Raw genomic sequence first — 26243 nt, 5'->3', positions numbered from 1 at the left:
CTCGTGACCTCCAGGATTGTGCAGTAGATCCCCGACTCCGTACATCGTAGCTCTTTCTGCAGTTGTTTTTATTGCCACTAAGTGGTGCCAATAACCAGCCAGCTGCAAAGGGTTTAAAAGGCCACTGTCATCATCATCGGATGAGCACTGTTATATCTCCATACTGTGGTAATCTGTCATGTGCCCATGGGTGCGCTTGTGCATGTTGGGCTCTGTTCGTCACTGGGGCATTTGCGGTAAACTTTTCTGAGCTGCTTTTGAAGAGACTTGAAAGTAACGATGTCACAGTCAACAAAGGGCTCATTCAATGCTGACTGAACAAACATATCCGACTTTGCGAGCTGGATTAAGCCTGTGCCCAACGATATATATAGTGCACAATGCACAGTGTGTGCCACAAGACGTTTCGCTTCACTTAAGAAACATGGGTAAAAATTCACCAACGATTACGGTACTCCCTAATGGGAAATTTGAATGCAGCTTTTTAGGTGTTTTGTATTCCACTGGTTGCGTTGCTCAATGTTGAGAAAGAAAGCGTGAACACAGGAATGTGTGGCTCGCACGAAGTGCATTCTCTAACAGCGATGGCGCAGGCAAAGTAGCACATGCACATTGGGTTCGAAGCCTATGTTAGCGCTTTGTTTTCATGTATGGTATCTGTGGATGCACTTACTGCATGCCTTAGTAATGGTGTCATCAGTGACTGGGTGACAGTGCATACTACTATGGCGCCATCTCGTAGCAGGGCGCTGCCGTGGGGCATGTCTCATGCTCTTTTCACTATCGTCGTCTTTCATCCTCCGCTCATTCATTCTGTCGGTTACGCCAATGCAGAGGCCAACGCTCAACGCAGGAAGAGCGACCTAAGAGCTGCGCTTTAAAACCGCGGTATCTAGCCAAGCTGCAAGTACAAAGCATAAGAATGCCATGAAGGCACTGGTTGTTTAGGCCAAGCCAAGAGAGCAGGCCCCTCATTAAAGGGAAGCTGAAGAGTCTGTCGAATTCATTAAGACGCTCATATACGGATGCGGGGACCTTATAAAGCATGCAGGAAAAATTTGGGGGGATTTTTCACTTAGGAGTGACGTAATCGTCGGTTAAAATTGCGCTGTCGCTCCGCCCCCGCGTCGAACGCCGCGCGCTGCTGCTGACACTGACGATGCCAGTGGAGACCAGAAACCGCGGCGTAGTGACGTCAACACTGGTGTTCGTTCCTTCACAGTCTACGCGATGGTGCCTGACCACGCTTGTTTCTGTGTGCGTGCCTCGCTCGACCCTGCATTCCTTTGTTTGTATGTATGTAGAGTGGTAGTTGACGTGCGCAGCATCAATTGAAGTGGTGGGCCGATCATGCTGGCATTCTGTGCAGCCTATGGTTGCACGAACACCAGCGGCCGCGACATTGTTCGATGTTCCCTTACTTCCCGCAAGTCAAGAAGCTTTTAGCTAAGTGGGAGGCTGCTGTGAATCGAAAGAATTTCAAGCACTCAAGAACAACAGTGCTGTGCTCTACCCACTTCCGTGACAGCAATTACTACCAGAGTTTATCAATAATGTTTGAATGAGTGAGAGTACAACTTGCTGCTAGCAGGCTTTCTAAACGCAGCGCGAAAAGGTCGAGGCAACGAACACACAAAAACGGGACGGGTGCGGGCGGACGAATGGTAACTGGTCTTGGAAGACTTTATGAATACACGAACTCGTCCAAACCTGGATTTTTATTTACTGCTAGCTCCTTCGTGTCAGCACGCTGAATGGAAAGTGCATGTTTATCCTCCCAGCCTTGATGCCGGTTTTGTTGCAAACCGCCGTTAATTTTCTATTCGCACTTATGTTGTGAAACAGCCTACATGCAGCTACCATAATGCAGTGCAAGTGTAAAGTTTGTGCGTGTTTGAAAGCCGGTGCACACCAGGATGCTGCGCTTCCCCTTCTCTCGCGCACAGAGAGAAACCGGCTGTCTCACGTAACCGACGGAATTCGCCACCTTTACAGCTCCGGTTACGAGTAGATTGCGGATGGCGCGCTGATGGTCACTACACGTGCTACAAGAGCCGGGAAACTTTTCCCGCGTGTAAACCATCTGTGTAGATTGCCGACAGCTTTGGGGCAGCGCACAAATGCCGGCGATCACATCCCCGCCTACTTTTCGCGATGAGGCATCCAGGAACATAACAGTACAGTTGTTTGCCCGGAAACGAACTCACTGGATCGCTGAATGCAGCTTTGCAAGAAACATAGTCGCCAAAGAACATTTCTAACACGAAGAGACGCTAACACTTCACTTTTGTTCCCGTCGAAAGCACTGCTACCAGCATCTTTTGCTTCTTGGAGAGGCCAGTTCCTCGCATTCGGCTCGTACATCTAGGGAGCAACGCCGAACTCCTCAGAGAAACGCAAGCTCTCGAAATTTACCATAACCGTCTCAACAAAACAGCGCCAAACCACCTTGCACCGTGCTTCATGGGTAGCGGCAGCGGTCGGTCCGGACAAACACTATTGTTGACGTCACAAGGTGCCCGATCAATCACAGGCGGAAACGAGGTGCGCGAGCTGCCCTGAGTTTGCTGCTGCAGTTTTCATCGAAATAATATCTGTTTGCGCTTTCTTTCACTCAATTTCGATGCAATATCCGAATTCGGAGAGTTGAAAAACATTATGTACAGCTCTTCACTCATTTTTTCTGGAAAACCCTTCAGCTTCCCTTTATGCCTCCTGCTACTTCAACTCCTGCACACATCTCGGTATGTGGCTTTCTATTGAAGAAAGATGTTACAAAGCTGAGATCATATGGTGCATGAATGCTGTAATGATTTGTGCATCCCTCCATTTCGTTGATGTTCCAGTCTTGTGAAATTGCCATGAAAGTGCAGTTGAGAAAAGACAATGCTGGATATACCATCTGTGATGGCATTGCGCCATTCTTTCAAAAGAAGGTACTATCAGCTCTAGGTATTATCAGGTACCATACATAGCTGTAGCATTCAATGAATCGCTAAACAAAATAGTGCAGATAGAGCGAATGGGTGTGCTGGTGAGGTACTGGGATCCGACTGACGCTACTGTGAAAGCTCAGTACCTGACTTCATAGTTTCTCAGCCACACCTGTTCTGAAGACCTGGCACTTACATTCAAGAAAGCCACAGGGAACATAAAGCACAAGATATTGCAAGTGTCAATGAATGGACCAAATGTGAACTCCTAGTTTCTTAGATCCTTTAAGGAAGAATTCAGTTGTCATGACATTCGACTAATCCTGGACATTGGAAGCTCTGTCCTGCATGTGGTCAGTCCATGGTGCCTTCAAAACAGGCCATGCACCAACTGGCTGGGATTTGGTATTCTTTCTGTGTAGCATTTATAACCTGTTCAAGTGTGTCCCAGCGTGCTGTGCTGATTACATTTGCATCATAGCAAGCACATTGTTTCCTCTCAAATTCTGTGCTGTACAATGGCTTGAAAATGGCGTGGTGATTTCAAGACTTAATAAAGTATGTGGAGTGTTCATCTAAAGCCAAGAGCAAGCAAACATGCACCAGCTACACCACAGTTGAAAGGCTAGTCGCTGGCACAATGCTCCTGGCAAAACTGGCTTTCACGCTACCAGGGGCTGAGGAATTTAAGCCATTCCAAGCCGAATTTCAAATGGACAATACGATGGACCCCTTCCTTTCCGCAGCTTTGGAAGCTGTCCCACGATTGCTGTTGGAACTGATCATTAAGCAAGAAATTTTGCACACTACTGACACGCTCTTGAAGTTGTTTAAAACAGATTTGGGAAAGCCTGAAAACATTGTTTCTGTCAATGCTTTTGATGTTGGTTTTGCTGCCAAGAATGAACTTCGAAAAGCTGGAAAACCATCTCAACTTGCACTACTTACTTTCAAGAAGGAATGCATTTCTTTTTGAAAGTGTGCTCACAGAGAAAGTTGTGGAAAGGTCACTTCTAAACTAAAGGCTAATGACAGGAGTGAGTTTCTTGGATGTGGCCTGCACCTTGTCAGTGGAGGTTGGCAAAAAAACGACTAGCAGTTGCACTGGAAGTACTCAGAGCACCGGTGGCTGACCGGCTTGGAAGCAGAGCGGGCGCACCGATCCTACGTGCAAGTCTGTTCGCTGAGCTCTGAGAAGAACTTTGATAGGGTGGCACAAAGGCTGGACACCGTGTGGTTTGAGCTGTGCTCACGAAACCATAAGGGGTTGTTTACCTGTCAAGATCATCTTCACCATGTCCCATGGCAATGCTGCTGTCGAAGGAGGTTTTTGTGTAAATAAAGAATGGTTTGTAGAGAACCAGAAAAAAGAATGTGATTATGCAGAGAATAGTGTATGATAGAGTTTCAGCAGCAGGTGGTGTAGCCAATGTTAACATTACAGACAGTACAGTGAAAAGGTGCCTAGCACAAGTATTGGGTGGAAGGAGGACCTTAAGAAAAAGAAGCAAGATAGACTGAATGCATCTGAGGCTGAACAAAACAGGAAAAGGGTACCCACATCAAGGAGCTCTAACAAAAGAAGCAAAGGCTCATCAATGAAGAACAGAACTCTCTTCTCTAGGAGGAAATGGATGCTTTAAAGCACTGAATAAATGTGCTCATAATCTAGTTTTGGTGCTGCAATAAACTGTGTTGTGTGTGGAATCGTGCCTCTGTATTGAATCTCAAACCTTTTTTTTATGTGTGTGTGTATATATATATGGGCATGTTCAGATAAGAACGGTAATCGAGGTCCCATGACCATTTTTTGTTTTCAATGAAATTTTTATATCTGATGGGCAAATGTGTCCACACAAAGGAATGAACATTAGCTTTGCAAGAAACTTCGTAGTTTTCTCGGAAAAAAATCGTATGTCACAAGAGGTGGAGAACGTCGTTTTTGCCACTTCGCAAAATTGCAAGTTTGGAGCATCACTGCATCCACAATAAATTTTTTCCGCACATAATTGTTTTTCTATTATCGCTTTGTAACATGTACTATACGAATAAATAAAAAAGCATTTTTTCGCTGTGTCAATCTTCTAAATAAAAAATCCCAAACTTCGCTTCCGGAGCTATTCGGTGCAAACAAGGCACTTTTCAGGGCAGCCTCAGGGCAAGATGCCTAAAGATATCTACACCCAATCTTTTTCTCAATATTTTCCAGCTACTTTTACTCACTTTAGGCAAGTTTTGTAGTTCTACACTTGACAGATATTTTTCAATATGACCTCAAATTTGGCCGAAGTTCAAGAACGTCAAAAAAGTGACAATTTTGACTTGGATTTAAAAAAAAACGTCATCATCGAATTTCATTAAAATTTGCCTGAGTAATCCTCAATACTCGATAATATTAGGGTACCAAAAAAGTGTTGCATTATATTGTTTTAAAGTATGAAAATGAATACAAAACTTAGTTCATGTTTTTGTTATCTAGAGTTGCTTATTACTGCCTCTTAGAAATAGTAACTCTCAGAAATTTGTTTTAGCACTCACTGAACTTGGTTACAATTTATTTACCACAATATCCGAATTATCCGCAATGTTTGTAGAGCTTGTACTCGCTTGTTAGCGGCGTTCTTGATGCGTCAAAATGGGAATAAATTCGCTATTCCACCTGATGTGTCATGAACTGGCTGGCGGCGGTCAAACGTTTTTTGTATTGCCTAATTTGTCATCGTAAGTTACATTGGTATGTAATTGATTCTTTAAAAATATTAGATCATTTATCGGTGCTTAGAAAAGTTTTTATATATTAAAATTAATATTAATGTGTTTCTGAAGCCGACGTTTCCGCACCTGCATCTGTTTACCTCTGTGTTCAACGTTTCGACAGGGCACAGTCAGGAGACAAAACGTCGTCTTCGGAGGGGGACAATTTATCTGCAAGGTTTTTAATCAGCAGGGGTTTTAATCGGGACACAATTTACAAATGGCATGCCGCTTTATGTGCAGATTGCAATTCAGAAAATCGTAACAATAAACGGCAGCAGTTGACTTCGGTATGCACACATTACATTGTCCAGCCCGAAGTACAAACCAGATCATAGTCTCTTCCATTCCGAAGCAGCGGTGGATGCCACGTAGGATGCACTGCCTTCATTTGATTTAACGTACTTCCGCATGTGGAGTGTCTGAACTTCAGGCACTTTTTTTGCCGTTTTCCATTCTTCCTTCTTCATTTCGCGAAAGTCTGCAAGCTCCCTCTGTGGGAGCTCCAGAACGGTGATGTTCTTTAGCGTTCCTTGAATTGCGTCCACGAAGCCGCTGGCTGTTTGTATGGCCTCACTTGCAGGCTTCCGCAAGTTGTGGTGTGATGCTCGATGTTTCACAAGCCCACCAACGCCGTCGCAAGCATTTTTGCCGTGTCCAGTGGCCGAAAACATCCATTTAGTCTCTTGACATTCACTGCGTTGTAGCTCATGAAACTGATATTTATTCTTGAAGTGAGCGGGAGCCCCGTCGCTCACATGTGTTATCTTGGTGTAGATTGGCGCGTTGTCTTCCAGGTGTGCTTTGATTTTTGACAGAGCCAAACATGCTCTCTCCCTCATCAAACAAACAAACTCATAACAGCTAGCAGCTATAACAGCATAACAGCTATATAAACATGCATGAGCTGAATCATGAGACATATCGTCGGAAATAACGGCGTAGTTCCGAGTCGATTTTCTTGACGTGACAACGCAGGTAAACACGGTGACCTGCTTTTTCTGCCAATGGTACGCTTGTACTGCGTCTGGAAGCACAACTGTCCAGTTTTCGGCGAAATCAAAATGCAAAACAATTGCACCTCTCTCGCAGCTCTGTTTTTCTTCATGTATTGCTTTTGCTTGCACAGATCTGATATAGTTGTGGGGAATCCATTTCATGGTCATTCTTAGAAATTCTCTCATAAATGATGAAGCGGTCAGAGTTTTTTATGCGAAGCATATTACGAGGGCTCAACCCAGCTCCTCAGGCGCGGCGGTGACCATGAAATCACGTGACACCGTGACGTCACGACAGAGGAGAACCGGCGCTCCAACTCCCGCCGTCGCTCGCGGCGTCGCGCCCCGCATCGGACGCGGTGCGCGTCGAGCAACGCAGCGTTCGGCGCGACAACGAAATGTGCGCCTGAGCAAGCGCCGCACGCCTGAGCCGACGCCGACGACACCGGCTTTTCTGCGACACGAGCTCCTTAACGCTGTCGCGTTAAAATAAAGGCTAGTATGCTTCGCATCCTGGGCTTAACCTTAGCTAAGCCACAGCCATTTTTTAACTAGCTCACCGTATTCCCATGGAGCAATCAACACCTCGTCCTCGCTGCTCATATCAAAATTTTCCAAAGTGAAAATGCCATCTTGTGGACAGTGCACACAATTCCTGAGGAAACATGACGCAGTAGGTTCCTGGCATACGCAGAGACTCTGCATATCATCGGGAGAAAGCGACCTTCGGGAGGCGTTCTGCAGTCCCACGAGGCACAACTGAAAGTTTGCACAGCACACGCAAACACACACTTGCCACTGTGGCGAGCATTTCACCCACTTAGGACGCAAGGATATGAATTTTGTGAGGCCAACCTGGGAGGCAGGGTGAGCTTGCTTGTAGAGGCGGAATGCTTCTCGCAAGGACCGCGTCATGAACCGTTTAGGTACCCATTCCTTCTCTCCCTCCTTTTCGATTCTCACAACATCCTTTTTGTTCGGTGTCTGTCTAGAGCAATCAAGTTCACCCATGGTGTAATATTCTAAAACGGTGGTAATGTCTTCGTGTTGTAGCTTACATCTTGTATATCGCTCCTGTGTTGACCATACGCCTTCTTCATCCACCATCTTCTTCGATTTTTGAATAACGTACCTCGTTGCCTCTGGAATAACTTCCTGCACATGTTTCACGGTTAGGTTGCGTGGTAGCAGTGTCAGCAGCTGGCAACGCTCTTGAAAGGACGTACACCTATTGTAGGCAGCATGTAGGTTGTCTTCCCACCTGCTGCACTGCGCACACTTTTCTTGCGGCGCTCGCAAAGTCTCTGGGATATTATATGCTGCCTGTGTCCCTGATCGTATTTTCGTCACCATAGCTCTGGCCACCTCTTCCTGCTTTCGCTTTGCATATGAAAGTCTGAGGCGTTTTTTTAGAGTGCTCGGTGGCTTTAGGGGCGAGATTCCGGAGGTAAGGCTGACACTGGAGTTTAAATTTTCTACGATTTCTTCTCCAGGGCGGAGTTCTTCGAATGTTTCAGTCGACTCTGCCTGCATATTATCTATGTCTTCATTGAACCGACGGTAACAATTCTGACAGATGAAGTCACTTTCTCGTACTCGGAGAGCTTCTTCGGGAAGTAAGACTTTTTTGAGAGCAGCGACATTGAGTGTCTTTACACTGCGAAAATTACGTCCTTTTTCAATTCTCTGTTTGTGCCTTTTTGAGTAGTCAGCACAAAACGTTCGCCGCGGAAATCTCATCATGAATGCGAAAGCTCACCGCTTCCGAAGATTATCGTGGGACAGAAGAGCAGGTGACGGATGCAGGGCCCAGGGCTGCTTTTCCAAAAAAAGGATGGATGGATGTATTTTTAACACAGGCTGCCCGCCGTCGACACTGACGCTGGTTCGGTCTGGCGTACGAGCTGAGACTGAGATACCAAGTATGCTTGTCGTGGGAGCCCTCGAGCAGAGAAACCACGTGAGTACAGAAAACGACCCCACCCTCTACCAGGCCTGCAAAACGACACGCGAAACTCGAGATCCGAACAACGTCCGCTCATCGGGCCTGTCTCGGTCGAAGGTCCAAGGCTGAGGTATAACTGCCAGGCGTTCGGTGCGCGTTGGGATGGAAAGATGATAGCGGTGGCTAAAGCCTCGGTGGGGTGGCGGCACACATGGTGCTATGAAATTCAGGGTCGCGCCGGGCGTTATATAGCTATAGGAGCGGCTGCCAAGCGCGGTTCATCCATGGGGCGGCGGCAGCTCGTTAAAGGCATCTTGAGAGTAGCGACGGGTGCATTAAATGTTTGCATAAACGACCACTAAGCACACGTCACTCGAAGATAACGTTTTCAAATATGCTTACAGTAAGTCAAGTCCCACTGTTAGAAGAGTACGAAAGCGAATAGGAGCTTTAGACCTTTGATTGTAAGAGAAAAAAAAAACTTAAGAATCACACTTATGAACTCAGCAACTGTAGCGTTTAAAAGTTACCCACAAAAAGACAATACTAAATCCAGCTTCTCACGATAGCGCATCCTAAGAGAAAATACTGTGCAATCGTAGGGATTGAAATCATGAACTCAGTTATGTATTCATTTTCATACTTTAAAACAATATAATGCAACACTTTTTTGGTACCCTAATATTATCGAGTATTGAGGATTATACAGGTAAATTTTAATGAAATTCGATGATGATGTTTTTTTTAAAATCCAAGTCAAAATTGTCACTTTTTTGACGTTTTTGAACTTCGGCCGAATTTGAGGCCATATTGAAAAATATCTGTCAAGTGTAGAACTACAAAACTTGCCTAAAGTGAGTAAAAGTAGCTGGAAAATATTGAGAAAAAGATTAAGTGTAGATATCTTTAGGCATCTTGCCCTGAGGCTGCCCTGAAAAGTGCCTTGTTTGCACCGAATAGCTCCGGAAGCAAAGTTTGGGATTTTTTATTTAGAAGATTAACACAGCGAAAAAATGTTTTTTTTATTTGTTCGTATAGTACATGTTACAAAAAGATAATAGAAAAATACTTATGTGCGGCAAAAATTTATTGTGGATGCAGTGATGCTCCAAACTTGCAACTTTGCGAAGTGGCCATAACGACGTTCTCCACCTCTTGTGACATACGATTTTTTTCCGAGAAAACTACGAAGTTTCTTGCAAAGCTAATGTTCATTCCTTTGTGTGGACACATTTGCCCATCAGATATAAAAATTTCATTGAAAACTAAAAATGGTCATGGGACCTCGATTACCGTTCTTATCTGAACATGCCCATATATATATATATTCAGGGAAATTTATTGACATTATCAGGGTAAACCTGGAAAGTTCAGGGAATATATATTAAGTAATTTAGTAGACACCTTGACAGCCCCATTGTGAGTGCCATGACATTGCTGGCTCCTTGTAGTTACACGCCTGTGAGCACATAGTAACACAGTCTACGACAAGTACAGGATGCATTCACATCTAGGTTGAATTTTTCACTCGAGTTGCAGTGAAATATTTTCAAGAGAGGGCACACACCACCTAGTGCTTTACCCAGTTGTATCCCAACAATTGTAGTTAGTTGCTGAATTGTGTAACAAGAGCTTGCCTGTCTCACTGTGTTGTCGGCAGACTTCAAGCCATGCTGGTGTCTGCATTGGGAAGTGCTGTCCTTTAAGATCAGCTGCCCACCATTGGTATTTAAGTTAAGCTTATGTACTTCTTTTCATGGCAACACTACGTGGTCAAGGGTGCCCATGTCTACAGATAAATGGCAATAGTATACTATTGAGTTTGAAATTTTTTAAAGTAAATACTCTTTTAACCCTTCCTGTACAACGACTATCATTTTAAATTGTACACATTTTAGAAAATGACATATGGCATCTGAATCCAGCTAGTACTAAGTAAAAGTTCTAATTGTTTTAATTATCTAGCTGATTGGTTAGTTACATTTGTCATTCAACATCTCTGTCACCCCGTAACCCGGCCACAAAGGCAGAATTATGCCATCTGCCACATGTTATTTTGTATTTTAAAGAAGTTGGGTAACCTCTTGCTCTATAAATGGTAATAAATACCTTGGCAAAAACATTTTCCAGGACATTATTGACAAACTGTAAGTGTCACTACGCATTTTCTTATGCCTCTTTGTATAAAATTGCAATCTTTGTGCCTGATTTCTGCTAGTCATTATAACTCAAACATGTGCAGTAATATTCGTACAGTTGTAGTTATTCTCTTCAGGCACCACTTGCATCTTCACAATCCTGGAACATGTAGTGCACCAGCAAAGAACAGATTAAAAATTATCGATTCAGTGAATTTTGTCAAGTTTAGAGAATCCCTGGGGACTCCATGCGTGAACTCTCTGCAGTAACGTCAGATATGAGAACATAAACTGTTTTCTGTCTAGTATACTTGGATAGCAGCCATTCAGCCACTTGTAGAATATGCTTGATGCAAAACATACTGACATACTGAGACCAAGAGTGAATGCCATTCTCATTTTACTAAACTACTTTACAGATATTATTTGAACTTGCAGCACAAGTCCAATCAGAAGTGTTTCAAAATGTGACACGTTTTAAATATTATTTTCATCAGTGCTTTTGCTTTTGGTGCACTATCTTGGCATGCACAGTTGTTTGCACGACGCCTGAAGTCACACAGACGCACACACAGCTGAATCGTAGCAGCTAGTCACTATCGGAGTCGGGTTACACTTCCTTTTCGCTGTCTCCCGACCACAGAAAATAATCTTCAGTTCTAGCTAATGCAATAGAAATGCCACACGTACAGCAAACTGGAAAATGGCGAGCACAAATTAAGGCAGCAAAAAAAAAAAACGACTGTTCGATGGTAGTGCGGCTAGCTACCTTGCATAGAGCTTTTTTTAAGTAAGAATTGGTTATGTTTTATGTTGAGTAGAATTAATTGCGATTGTAACACGCAGGCGAATTTGAACTCACTTTTTAGCCGAAGAATGTATACGTTAAATATGCAAATATGGTATGTTTTGGTGCTGTAAGGGTTTTGAGTTTACGATTTAGCACCAGGCACAAATTGAAAATTTTCATACATTTCCCATGCTTCTTTTTCTTTCAGGTTTACGTTGTTGTGCAAGATACCTATGTTTATTCTTTGCTAGAGGAATACACTAAGCAAAATGAAGTTTGCAATATAGTTGCAATCAAAAAAGATGCACTCTGCCTCTCTGAACAAGACGAGAAGAAAAAGGTAATTTTCAACTTGAAATCATTTAAATCCATTGTCATAGAAAAATTGGATTAAGTTAGAAGTATAAATGTTTAGATAGCATTAAATTTTTCATGTATTATAAGCAGTGCTAGGAAAACTATTAACCCGCCGTGGTTGCTCAGTGGCTATGGTGTTGGGCTGCTGAGCACGAGGTCGCGGGATCGAATCCCGGCCACGGCGGCCGCATTTCGATGGTGGCGAAATGCGAAAACACCCGTGTGCTTAGATTTAGGTGCACGTTAAAGAACCCCAGGTGGTCAAAATTTCCGGAGTCCTCCACTACGGCGTGCCTCATAATCAGAAAGTGGTTTTGGCACGTAAAACCCCAAATATTAAAAAAAAAAATTAGGAAAACTATTTCATTTATTACTTGTTTGTAATCTTAGTACATGAAATTCCATTTTCTCTGTAGGCATTTGTGCTGCTTGGTGAGCCACACTTCAGCACCAGCATCCTACCATGGCATAACCTAAAATTCTGGTACCAAAAATGTTCACTGCAACACCTAATGGGCCCTCCAGACTCTATTGTAACCATTCCTCAAGGCTTCTGTTTAAAAGGGGTGGCAGTTCACTTCAGGGACCTCTGGAAGATTAGAGCTCCTATTCAAGCCACACAAGGTTTCAACCTGCGTTCATTTGACCGGCTGGTTCAGGTACGTTTAATGTGCCAGCAATATTCTTTTATACCTCATTACACTGTAACCGTTAAGCTGTAGTTGCACTTAATAGATATGCCATAGTCCTGCTTCAGTTTCCATTTGAGCTAGTGTATTTGCTATTTGGTGCTTACTTATGCTGTAGCAATGAACGCATGATAAGCACATACTGTTTTCAGTTTTAGTTGTGTGGTAGAAGTGGGCTCTCTCTCCACAGGACCACTTCTATATTCGGAGTAAACATGAAAAATAAAAATATCAGTTTTTTGGTTTGAATTGAATAATTTGAATAGTTGTGGAGTTAACCTTAAACCCTATGCAACAGCCAAAAGCTGACAAATCTTTAAAAAAAAAAATTGCGAAGGTGTAAAGAGTTTCAACTCGGCAAACAATTTATTTTCAAAATGCTGCTATTCAAATATTTCCATGCAGAAACGCAAGTTAAAATTGTACTATGCCAGCAGTACAACAGATTTGTTGACCAACTTTGACTCAGTGTTGGTCAACCCAAGCCATTTCACAATACAGCCAGACAAGTCACAGGAGGACAACTTTCATAATGGTAACAGCGCGAACAAGACGACAGAGTGAAAGAACACAGGACGAGCGCTGTCCTGTGTTCTTTCACTCCGTCGTCGTCTTGTTCACGCTGTTACCATTATGAATCCATACCAACTCGCCCAACTTTCCACTTTAATACAGGAGGGCAACTGCCTATCACCTGCAGACAAATGGTCTTACGGAGCGTCTGAACGAGACCCTCGCCGAAATGCTTCGACGTACACAGTGGTGTACGTCTACAGCGAGCATGTCAGTAGTCAAGGCTGTATGGACGTGTGTTTGCCTGTCACACAGCCTGATGTGTGTCGCACATCATCGTGGTGCTGCAACATGGAGATGTTACGTGCGATTTTGACTGCATGACACCGTGGCAGTTTAGACTGCGTTGCACAGTCAGCTTGGTGCTTTCTGCATACACACTAGCTTAACCCATTTTGTCAAGCAAACACGTAGAGAAGGTTGGTAGGCATGCTCGCTGTAGTTTCAGCTGGTCACCCACAGACCCAAACGCCTTTTCTATAGCCATCAGCATGTGATCCTCTGGTTCGATCACCGTTGAGCCACTCTTACGAACATATCACCATAGTGGGAAACTTCTCACAGCAGTCAGCCACACCCCACCACACTGGCTAGCGAGTAATTTTCATCACGTTCACACTGCCCTTGGCTGTTAGACCTAACCAGTGCTGTTTTGTCCGGCTGGGAAAGTTATGGTTTTGTGCTCAGTCAGCTCAGGTCTGTCAACTCAGTCAAGCACTGGAACTTAGAACCGGGAAAACAGAATGCCGAACTGCATGTGCAACAAGAAGTCACTCACACAGTTTCGCTGTACTGTCACTTCAAGTATGTATTGCTCAATTCAAGCATTATCAAGCTGCAACGGCAGACTTGCAAAACAGCTTAAACGACTTATAACCCTTTTTAGTGCTCAACCGGCTATAATGCGGCGTTTTCTGACCGCTGTTTACCCTCCCATAGAACTTTATGTATACACATACGGTGATGTACTGCTTACAGTGTAGCTGCGTGGGACGAAATGCCGGTTATAATGCAACTTCCACGGGAAAATCCCACAGACAAGCACGGTTGCTAGTACGCTTGCGATGATGATGATGATCGCAGTTTATTGTCACAAGGGCAGAGCGTGCTTGGTAGCGAGCATGGTAGTGAGCTGCCCCCGAGCCCTCTCATCCCCCAAAATCATTAACTGTTCTTCAATCCCATCTTATCCCAACTCCTGGGAAAGCTGGACTGCTCTAACACTGCAACATGATGACACTGTGTGGCCTCTTCTCGTGGCACACATTAACCACATGAGAGGCCAACATGGCTCTGCCGCTCTATGGTAACAAGAATGCTACTGATAAGTCGAACTAGAAGTCATTGAAACAAAGTTTTTCTCACTCTCTCCCTCTCTATCGCATTGTTTTGAGCCTCTCAATAAAAAAAAAATCAAGTGTCCCATGATGGCATTGAACCTCTGCCCCCTAGCACAACAGTCTGATTAGTACGCATACTTCTCTCATGCTTCTCATCACATGGCACAAGCGGGAGCATTTTCTCCCATTCTTCTCTTGTGGGAGCTAGCGCTGTGAAACAATCTGTTAGACAACATTGCTACTGGATCGGCCCAAATCCTGCAGTCCTTTCCTCATGACAGGTAACGCTACCAAGACACTGTGCGACATTGTACCATCTTCAAGATCTGCCCAGATTGTAAGAAACACATAACATTTCTTCTTTGCCGGAGTTTTAAAAAAATTCATCGCACCATTGCCAATGCTTTCGTTGTCTGTCAGCAGCAGCTCCGGTGGTAAAACCTATGACAAACCAAACAGCTTTGGCTTGTCCATAGACAACATGTGGCGTGCTATTCCCAGGATTCATCGCTTTGTGTGTGCAAGTAAAAACAGGAAGACAGTGAAACAGGGAGGAATGCACCTTACCGTTTCTTTCTTTTGGTTGAGTGAGATTTTCTCACCATTTTAATTGCACTCTTTTTGACGTTTCACGCGTTTCCAATGCAGTAGTGGCACTGAGACAAAGCACAGCCTTCGGATACCTGCATTTTTTCTTGCCCCTTACGAAAGGGCAGAATTTTGGGGAGAAATCGGGTTTAACCCAAAACTTGTGTAAGGGGTAAAAATTGGGAATTACCGGGCTTTACCCACAAACGAAGAATCTTACTTATATGCAATACTTGCAAGCGAAATAGACACACTAATCAAGTGCGAAGTTGCTTGAAAGCAAGTTTGTGAGATGGAACCATTTACAGTTTTCCAGTTGCCCAGAACAGCTCATACAGAAATATGTGGGTTTCAAAACTAACAGCACAAGCACTATCCTTATGGAGTGTTTATTGAGTTAAACGTTTTCAGGATGCCCAGTTCGTCGCTGATGACCGTGTGGAGCCCCAACCACTGTGGGAGTACCCATGCATGGCCATGACACAAGAGTTTACAATTGTCAAGCTTGACATTACAAAAGACCCTGAATCAACAGGCATGATATCATGTACTGGAGAGGTGCTGTTTGAAAGGTAAGAATCTATTGTGAACGTTGTCCACTGGGGACAGGTTAAGTGTAATGTTGCTCCACAGTTTTTGAAGGGCCTTTAGTTGTCACTTTTAGAAGACTTAGTTGGGTTGACTGTGGTTGGAATTCAATTAAAAGGTCAACCCAGTCAAGTTTTGAAGCATAACTACTCTAGTGCATGTTCATATTACTACATGCACCCAAAAACACATGCATGGTGTCCCACTTAGCATGCACAACATTTTGAATAGCAGTGAGGCTTTCTATACAGATAACACAACTGTATGTTGGGCAGATGTCTGAAGAAGCATCCAGTATTTGCTTTTTAGCGCATTGTTTTTTCCTTAATTAAAGTGTAATGATTTGATTTACAGCCACCGTGTGAATACTATTAGGTTTTGCAAATAGGTAAATAAGACATTTTGAACAGTTTGCAATATGCTATCTTTTGTGTAGCTGTTCTTCCACATTTAAAGGTGCCAACTTTTTTTACAATTTGAGTAAAAATACAAAACTTTGTGTCAATCCCCACATCTCTCGTTAAAATGTAATGATATTGCCGCGACAACTTGGTCACATTCAAGTTGCGCGCCCTTCGTATTGGACACTGTGCACGCCCTACCGTGTTGTTGTTCAGCAACAAGCAGCGATCTTCGTGGCAAGGGTAGCCGGTTAAACCCAGTTCGCATGCGCCACGCGTACGAGGTGTCACGCGAGAAGAAAGAGGAAGATGGTTCGAGCCCAGTTTGAGAACGCGACTGCCGCGGATTTCTTCACAACCGCAGTGACTTTTACTTGTGGGCACAAGTATGCCCTTAATATATCGTTGTTTTATTAACATCGTTACATTTCTGGTGGAGGTGCGAGGTATGAGTCGAAGCCCCACGAACGGAAGTCAACGTAGCCCCGACCACCAGCGAGTCCATCCCGTGGAACTGACACCTGTACACCCACCAGCAGACCAGCCGTCGTCTTCGAGGTGACTCGCCCGAATTCGGCCCTCTTCTCTTCATGCCAAGGGAAACTCGGACAACAGACGCCGCCACAATGACTAGCCAGGTAACACCCGCACAGCTGGTGGTAAGCCAACCTCGCAAGCCACCAACATTCCACGGCGACTCATTCGAAGACGTGGAAGACTGGTTGGAACTATTCGAGAGAGTGGCAAGCTTTAATGAATGGAATGAGAGACAGAAACTCTGTAACGTGTATTTCGCTTTGGAGGACTGCGCAAAAACGTGGTATGAAAACCACGAACCCTCCTTGTCCTCTTGGGAGGAATTTCGACGACAACTGCTAGCAGCGTACCCCAGCATGGATCGGAAAGAAAAGGCTGAAATCGCACTTCAACCTAGGAACCAACTCACAAACGAGAACGTGGCGATGTGCATCGAGGACATGTCTCGCCTGTTCAAGCATGCTGATCAAACATGAGTGAAGATAAGAAGCTGCGCCATCTCATGCGTGGAGCAAAGCAGGAACTCTTCGCAGTTCTCGTCCGCAACCCACCACGCATGGTCGCCGAGTTCAGATACGAAGCAACGACCATCGAAAAGACGCTCGAACAGCGGGCTCGGCAATACAACCATGAGGCAAGCTGTGCACCTGCCCACGTCTTCTCTGGAGGCGTGCCAAACGACCTTGAAGCCCTGCAGGAGCTGGTCCGGTCAGTGATCAGGGAAGAGCTCAACAAGCTGCTATCACCTCAGACTCCAACTGCACTATCTATCATCGACGTTATCCGGGACGAACTGAGGCAGGTCATATGGGATCCAGACCGTGAGCCACAGCCGATGTGGCGCACCCCAACGTACGCCGACATACTCAGGCAAGCCGCGGTTCACAGTGGTGGAGCAGTTGCGACAGCCGTTTACCACCCGCCGACAGTATGCAGTGCACCTCGTCTGCTGGAACCACCGGCTGCCTATCCGCCTTCAGCACATAGTGCACCTCGTTTTGTGGAACAAAGGCCCCGAAAAAGTGACGTCTGGCGTGACCACGAGCATAGGCCTCTGTGTTTCCACTGTGGAGAAGCGGGTCACCTGTATAGGTTCTGGCCGTACCGTCAAGCTGGATTAAGGGGTTTTCGCTTAAGCGCACCATGCCCCCAAAACGGTGAAAGGCCAGTGGAGATCGAAGAATGCTTGTCGACGCGTCAAAGCCCCATTACTCCTCGCCAACATCAACAACAGTCACCGTCGCCCATGCGCTACCGATCGCCTAGCCCACGTGCGTCTCCAAGATTGCCTAGGCGTCGTTCACCGAGACCACACCAGGAAAACTGAAGCAAGCGACCTGTGGAGATGAGGCTGCTGATAATTCCAGTATACAGGTGCAGGAACGAAACGATTACGTCAGATTTGCGGTTGATAATAGACGGATGCGAGCTGAATGCCTTAGTTGACACTGGCGCTGATTATTCGGTAGTAAGCTTCAAAATGGCGAAGCTTCAAAAAGTTGTGACGCAGTGGACTGGTCCGCAGATACGCACGGCAGGCAGTCATCTTATTAACGCCCCTTGGCCGATGCACCGCAAGACTTACGATAAAAGGCTTTACTTACGTTTCTGACTTTATTGTACTGCCAGAATGTTCACGGAAACTTATATTGAGAATGGATTTTCTACAAGCTAACGGCGCCATAATTAACCTATGTAGGTCCAGTGTGTCTTTCTCAACAAAACAAGCTATACCTGTGGAAGAATCTGAGGAGCGACGTCTCGCTGCACTGCGCATCGTTGATGATGACGTAACTGTGCCGCCACGCTGCAGTATAATGGTTCTTGTGGAGAATGAAAGATTTTCCAACCGCGAAGGCATAGCGGATGGAAAAATAGAGCTCCTTTTCAACAAAGGCATTTGCGTGGCTCGGGGTCTTGTTCAGTAAAGTGGAGAGTTGGGCTAGTTGGTGAGTGATCATCATACCTTGCTGGTGAAGCAGCGCACTGACACGGACACAGTGAAGACAAACAGGCAGCGAGTGTCATCTTTTCCTGTTTGTCTTCACTGTGTCCGTGTCAGTGCACTGCTTCACCAGCAAGGTATGATGGTCTTGTTCAGTTAAGCGATGGCTGTGAAAATGTTGCACTTACGAATTTCGGAAATGAATTCCAACACATCACACAACGAACAGCTATTGCCTATTTCCACGAGTTCTGTGTAGTGACCGAATTATGCAGCCTAACTACAACGTCAACTGCCCTGCCAGGAACCTGCAGTGTCGACAGATCAATTACCGTCAACCCGAGACTCCCGGAAGCCCAAGAGAAATATATATGCCCCGATAAAGGATTTTTCTGGCTGCTTTACTTCCTCGAAGGTACGGCGCACGTCTGTTGCAATGCACAAAATCATAATAGAGAACGCCACAAGACCGGTATACCAGCACCCGTATCTAGTTTCATCAAAAGAAAGGGAGATCATCAAGAAGCAAGCAGAGGAGATGCTTTCAGATGACGTTATTCAGCCTTCCAGCAGTCCATGGGCGTCTCCTATAGTGCTTGTTAAGAAAAAAAGATAACACACTTCGATTCTGCATCGACTACCGTAAATTGAACAGCGTAACTAAGCGGGATGCATATCCCCTTTCGCGTATCGACGATACGTTAGATCGGCTCCGATGTGCAAAGTTTTTCTCCTCCCTGGATCTCAAGAGTGGATATTGGCAAGTAGAGGCGGATGAGTGGGACCGTGAAAAGACAGCATTCGTAACCCCTGATGGCCTCTACAAATTTAAAGCACTTCCATTCGGCCTCTGTTCCACGCCTGCAACGTTCCAGCGAATGATGGACTCTGTGCTCACAGGATTGAAATGGCAGTCGTGCTTAGTGTATTTGGATGATGTGGTCGTATTTTCCACCACATTTGACCAACATCTAGAGCACCTGCGACTAGTACTAGGAGCTATCCGCGCATCAGACTTGACAATTAAGCCGGAAAAATGGCGATTCGGCTTCGATGAACTTCGGTTTCTCGGACACGTCATCAGTCCTGAAGGCGAGCGGCCAGATCCCAAAAAGACAGCAGCTGTTGCGAGGTTCCAGGCACCCACAGAAAAAAAGTCAGTGCGACGCTTTTTGGGTTTATGCACATACTACAGAAGATTTGTGGAAAACTTTTCAAAGATTGCTGAGCCCCTTACAATGCTAACAAGAGAAGATCAACCTTTCATGTGGGAAAACGAACAACAAGACGCCTTTGATGAGTTAAGGAAATGCCTGCAAGCTTCTCCGATCCTTGCCCATTTTGATGAGACAGCCAACACTGAAGTTCATACCGATGCGAGTAACGTCGGCCTCGATGCCATACTAGTACAGTGGAAGAACGGTGAGGAAAAAGTAATAGCTTATGCCAGCCGTAAGCTCTCGAAAGCAGAGGCAAACTACTCAGCAACCGAGAAAGAGTGTTTTGCAGTCATTTGGGCAATATGTAAATTTCGGCCCTACCTCTATGGTAGACCATTCAGAGCAGTCAGTGATCACCATTCGCTTTGCTGGCTGGCGAATCTCAAGGATCCATCCGGACGACTAGCAAGATAGAGCCTTAGGCTTCAAGAGTATGATATTATTGTCGTATACCGATCCGGGAGGAAACACAGCGATGCTGACTGCTTGTCACGCGCACCAGTCGAGACTGCTGTGTCAGAAGAAGAGGATTTCCCGTTCCTTGGCATTGTTGACGCGTCACAAATCGCTCAACAACAAGATGACCCAGACTTGCTTCCACTTATACAGCGCCTGGAGGGACTCGACGTTTAACTCCCGCGTATTTTCTCTAGAGGATTATCCTCGTTTTGTATGCGAGGAAATGTGCTCTAGAAGAGAAACTTCGAGAACAGCGAGAGAGAGAGAGAGTAACAAGTTCATTTAGTCGCCTGCAGAACGACACCATGATTAAATGGCACCGTGATGCGGGCCCTGACGTCTTCTCAGCGGGTGGTCTCTACTCAACTCCAGCGCATGTTACTCCCGCGGTCGGTCGCCCTGAGGGGCAACTTTCCATCGATTTCGCTCAGCCTTTGTCTTTCAGGAGCCGCCGAGACCTGCTGGATGGCCCAGGTTTGGCTTTCATGGTCGCAGCATTCCGCCGCAGCCGTGAGTCGCAGCGGAATCGTACTTGTCGAAGCTTCATCGGGGAACTTAGTGCAATCCCATAGGACGTGCGTCGGGGTGGCCCTCCCCCGCTCGCACACGCAGCACACATCACTCACATATAATTTTGAGTATAGATGAGTCATTAACACTGGGGTGGGTAAGGAACCAGTTTGCAATTGTTTGAACACCACCGCCTCCGCTCGGCTCAGCCCCGGGTGCAGGGGTGGGAAAGTCCTTCGAGTCAGGCGGTGGATCTGTGTAATTTCGTTGAACGTTGTCATGTGGTCCTTGGCACTGCACCACGTTGGACGGTTATTACTTGTCGTACCCACAGCTATGCGAGAAGAAATTTTGCATGCGTGTCATGATGAACCAACATCTGGACACATGGGTGTGAGCCGTGCATTCACCAGGATTCATCTGAATTACTGCTGGCCTAAGTTATTAGCATCAGTGCAGCACTACGTCAAGACTTGTTGCTAGTGTCAAAGGCGCAAGACTCCATCCGTAAAACTGGCAGGCCTCCTCCAGCCATTAGCGCCACCAAAACCCCATTCCAACTAGTCGGTATGGACCTCCTTGGACCCTTCCCAACATCATCTTGAGGCAAAAAGTAGATAGTTGTGGCCACGGACTATCTGACCCGTTACACAGAAACTGATTCTCTGTACAGTGCAACAGCTGTCGAAGCTGCAAAATTCTTTGTCAACAATATCGTGCTCAGGCATGGCACTCCCACAGTTGTTATTACCGATCGTGGAACAGCCTTTACTGCGGACCTAATGAAATGCTTGTTGCAAATGACACATACTGATCACAGGAGAACTACGGCGTACCACCCTCAGACAAACGGTTTAACTGAACGCCTCAACAGAACGCTGACTGACATGCTTTCGATGTATGTCGACGTTGAACATAGGCTGTGGGACGAAATTTTGCCGTACATCATCTTTGCATATAATACGGCCGCTCAAGAAACAACTTTGGCTGCTATGTTGCCGTTAGATGAAGAAAACAATAACTCGTCTGACCTCTATGATTTCTTGCAAAGAGCCGAGGAGGCACGACAGATGGCAAAGTACCGAATACGCCGGCAACAATGCATCGACTCCAGCCGGTACAACGAGCGCCGTAGTGAAGCTCATTATGAGCCCGGTGACAAGGTGTGGGTATGGACCCCAGTGCGATGTCGTGGACTGCCTGAAAAGCTTCTGCACCGATACTTCGGCCCTTATGGAATACTTCGTTGTATAAGCGACGTGACTTACGAAGTGAACTCCGCTGGACATGAGAGCCCAAGACGGCGCAACTCTGCGGAAGTTGTGCATGTTATCAGCATAAAACCCTACCAGGGAAGGTCATGAACAAAAAAGAAAAGAAAAAGAAAAAAATGGCTGTGGCTTAGGTAAGGTTAAGCCCAGGATGCGAAGCATACTAGCCTTTATTTTAGTTGTTGAACCACTGTTTAGCCTGGTGAACTGCTGTTGCTTGGCTATATTTGGTTCGGCTAGACGAAGAAACAACTCATGCATTACTTCTTCGCCTTCAAGAGTGGAACGCGACAGCGTTCCCGTCGACCCGCCAAGGGGTGTAAGACAATGGGCTACAGGGCAGCGACTACGCGCCCCGCATTGGACGCGGTGAGCGTCGAGCAAAGCAGCGTTCGGCGCGGCAACGAAATGTGCGCCTGAGCAAGAGACGCACGCCTTAGAAACAGCGCGTTTCTAAGGCAACACCGCATTCACTAAAGGCGCTTTTGTACCGCTTTGAAGCGTTGTACTCGTGGCTCAGTGGTAGCGTCTCCGTCCCACACTCCGGAGACCCTGGTTCGATTCCCACCCAGCCCGTCTTGCAAGAGTTGAGCCAAAGCCACTTCTCCTCTGTCGTGACGTCACGGTGTCACGTGATTTCATGGTCACCGCCGCGCCTGAGGAGCTGGGTTGAGCCCTCGTTCTCCTCTGTCGTGACGTCACGGTGTCACGTGATTTCATGGTCACCGCCGCGCCTGAGGAGCTGGGTTGAGCCCTCGTAATATGCTTCGCATAAAAATGTGAGAGCCCACAGCAACCCGTACTTCCTCTCGCGCATCGGGCCGATGCAGTAAGGAGGGGGATAATGCCGCGACAACTTGGTCACATTCAAGTTGCGCGCCCTTCATATTGGACACTGTGCATGCCCTACCGTGTTGTTGTTCAACAACAGGCAGCGATTTTCGTGGCATGGGTAGCCAGTTGGACCTAGCTCGCATGCGCCACGCGCACGAGGTGTCACGCAAGAAGAAAGAGGAAGACGGTTCGAGCCCAGTTTGAGAACGCGACTGCCGCGGATTTCTTCACGACCGCAGTGACTTTTACTTGTGGGCACAAGTTCGCCCTTAATAAATATTGTTGTTTTATTAACATTGTTACAATATGTTTACAGACAGTATATAGTTGTAATACATTTTTAAAGACACCAGCTTCAGTTTGCAGTACACAATGTTTTGTGCAACTATTTTTTCATGTTTAAAGGGGGACACAGGCCAAGATCCCCAGCTTTTGAGCCACTGCCTCCGATTTCAGTGAAAATTGGACATATTCTTTGTGGCGTTCACGCAGTACTCTGGGCGAAGTATCATTGCTCTAGCTTAATTTTTAAAGCAATTATGTCTCATACAATGTTAAATGGTTGTGGTCGCTTACAAAACCTATTGTTGCAAAATTATAGGGACATTGTGTCTTCCTTTGTGTTATTGCTTTAGAAGGAACGAACATATACATAATTGTGAGCCTATTTTTATATTTCAGGGCGTTTGTCTCTTTCTAAAAAAAAAATTTTTTTGCAAGTGAGACCATTGTACTTCATACTGAAAAATTCAATTTTTTTCAGTATTAAGGAAATCAAAATTCAGCGATCAGGCATCACTGTTATATTCTGCACAAAAATTAACAAGAAATTTATCTAAAACTAATTATGCCTAAAATAGTATAGAAACAATAGGCTTTGCGAATAATGAACACCTTTTTCAGGAAGCATAGCAACAGAAAATGGACCTGGAAAAGCCCTGATCGCGAAACAAGAAATGAAATTGATTTCATACTTTCTGCCGATCCCAGCAAAGTGAAGGATGTTGAAGTGTTAGGTAGAGTAAAGTGCAGTGATCATAGGTTGGTGAGGGCTCAGATTCACCTCAATTTGAAGAGAGAAAGAGTAAAATTGGTCGGGAAGAAACAGGCCAACCTAGACACAGTAAGGGTAAAAGCAGACCAATTCAGGCTGCTGTTTGCAAAGAAATATGCAGCCTTAGAACAGAGAGATGAAGATGACATAGAGGTAATAAATGAAACCATAACTAGGCTTGCTTCAGAGGCAGCAATTGAAGTGGGAGGTAAGGCACCAAGGCAACCTGTAGGCAAGCTCTCCCAAGTAACAAAGAACCTAATAAAGAAATGACAAAGAATGAAAGTGTCCAACTCAAGAGATAAGATAGAATTCGTAGAACTGTCAAAATTGATCAACAAGGAGAAAATAAGAGATATTCGAAAATGTGAGAAAAACTGAGGAAGCCATAAAAAATGGACGCAGCATGAAATCGGTGAGACGGAAACTTTGCATAGAACAAACCAAGATGTATGCACTTGAAGATAAATAGGGTAATATCATCTGCAATCTCGAAGGTATAATAAATGTAGCAGAAGAATTCTTTGCTGACCTGTACAAATCCCAGAGGGGCCACGATATTTCATTCGAAGCAGTAATGAACAGTTGCAGAGACTTTTTAAGCTTGGGCAAGTTGGCGCAACATTCTTTTTCCTACAGCGCAGAGAACAAGGACGAGGCCCGCCGTGGTTGGTTGCTCAGTGGCTATGGTGTTGGGCTGCTGAGCACGAGGTCACGGAATCGAATCCCGGCCACGGCGGCCGCATTTCGATGGGTGTGAAATGCGAAAACACCCGTGTACTTAGATTTAGGTGCACGTTAAAGAACCTCACGTGGTCGAAATTTCCGGAGTCCTCTACTGCGGCGTGCCTCATAATCAAAAATTGGTTTTGGCACGTCAAACCCCGTAATTTAACTTCCTTTTAACAAGGATGAGACGAGTGCACATACACAGTGCTGTGTATGTGCACTCGTCTCGTCCTTGTCCTTTGTGCTGTAAGAAAAAGAACAGGTTGCAGAGACTCCTTCCATACCCAGCGATGAAGTTAGAAGGGCCTTGCAAGACATGAAACGAGGAAAAGTGGCAGGAAAAGATGGAATAACAGTCGATTTAATCAAAGATGGAGGAGACATAATGCTTCAAAAACTGGCAGCTCTCTATGCGAAGTGTTTGTCGACTCTAAGGGTCGCAGAGAACTGGAAGAATGCAAATATTACAATTATTCCCAAAAAGGGAGATGGTAAAGAATTGAAATATTATAGGCCCATTAGCTTACTCCCAGTATTATATAATATATTTACCAAGATAATTTCCTATAGAATATGGGCAACACTGGACTTTAGTCAACCAAAGGAACAGGCTGGCTGCAGGAAGGGATACTCCACAATGGATTATATCGATCTCATTTATCAGGTAACTGAAAAATCTGCAGAGTGCAAGCAGCTTCTCTATGACTTTCATAGATTACGAAAAGGCATTTGATTCAGTAGAGATACCAGCAGTAATAGAGGCATTATGTAATCAAGGAGTACAAGTGGCACACATAAATATCTTAAAAAATATCTACAGAGATTCCACAGCTACCTTAATTCTAAACAAGGAAAGTAGGAAGATACCTATACAGAAAGAGGTCAGATAAGGAGACACAATCTCTTTGATGTTATTCACTGCGTTCTTGGAAGAAGTATTCAAGCTATTAAACTGGGAAGGCTTAGGAGTAAGAATCAATGGCAACTATCTCGGCAGCCTTCGGTTTGCAGATGGCATTGTCCTGTTCAGCTACACTGGAGACGAGTTACAACAAATGATTGAGGACCTTAAAGGACCACTTACCAAGTCTGAACATTTTGAGCTGACAAGTGCTGAGCACACAATGTGCGATAACGATCGTGCCTGCAAAGTATTACATCGTTACACGCCGTAGAAAGATCTGAAATTTCAAACCGAACATCGTTTTCCCTTCTCGTGGCCGTGACACTCCAAGCCAAAGGATGACATACACGTGCTAGTGCGCCTACGTACATGAGTTCACGCTGTGACGTCAATCATGGTAACACATGACTGAGAATTATTCAAGCCAACATCTGTTATTTGTGTAATATTGCTATGGCATGAGCCGGTCGAGAAGAAGAGGAGGAAGATGTTAGCTAGCGCAGCCTCGGGACGCCATCTTTACTTCACCATCAACCTCATTCTTTAAATAAAGCCGGTTCAACATTAACCATAACAGTTTTGTGGTGGAGGTGCGGGGTACTTCGACCAAGACGACGGAGCTGCTGCAGCAACTGCCACGCCGGAACTGGCACTTCACTCGACTGCCTTTGACACCACTTGAGATC

General features: G+C 45.3%; 2 protein-coding genes across 3 annotated transcripts in view; one reads left to right on the top strand and one right to left on the bottom strand.

The window, feature by feature from the left end:
* LOC135911178 (uncharacterized) overlaps positions 1–26243 on the bottom strand; it is a 54308-nt gene that overhangs the window by 15688 nt on the left and 12377 nt on the right. The gene's annotated exons all lie outside the window — the stretch shown is intronic.
* Positions 1–26243, top strand: part of LOC135911164 (protein arginine N-methyltransferase 7-like) — an 89632-nt gene that overhangs the window by 53227 nt on the left and 10162 nt on the right. For both annotated transcript variants that reach the window (XM_065443356.2, XM_065443363.2), the window contains exons 11-13: positions 11767–11898; positions 12332–12574; positions 15517–15677. In XM_065443356.2, the coding sequence (XP_065299428.1) occupies positions 11767–11898; positions 12332–12574; positions 15517–15677 (536 nt within the window). The remainder of the gene's footprint in view (positions 1–11766; positions 11899–12331; positions 12575–15516; positions 15678–26243) is intronic.

This window comes from Dermacentor albipictus, chromosome 1 (assembly GCF_038994185.2).
Source record: "Dermacentor albipictus isolate Rhodes 1998 colony chromosome 1, USDA_Dalb.pri_finalv2, whole genome shotgun sequence".
NCBI lineage: Eukaryota > Metazoa > Arthropoda > Arachnida > Ixodida > Ixodidae > Dermacentor > Dermacentor albipictus.
This window is presented reverse-complemented; position numbering and strand designations above follow the sequence as displayed.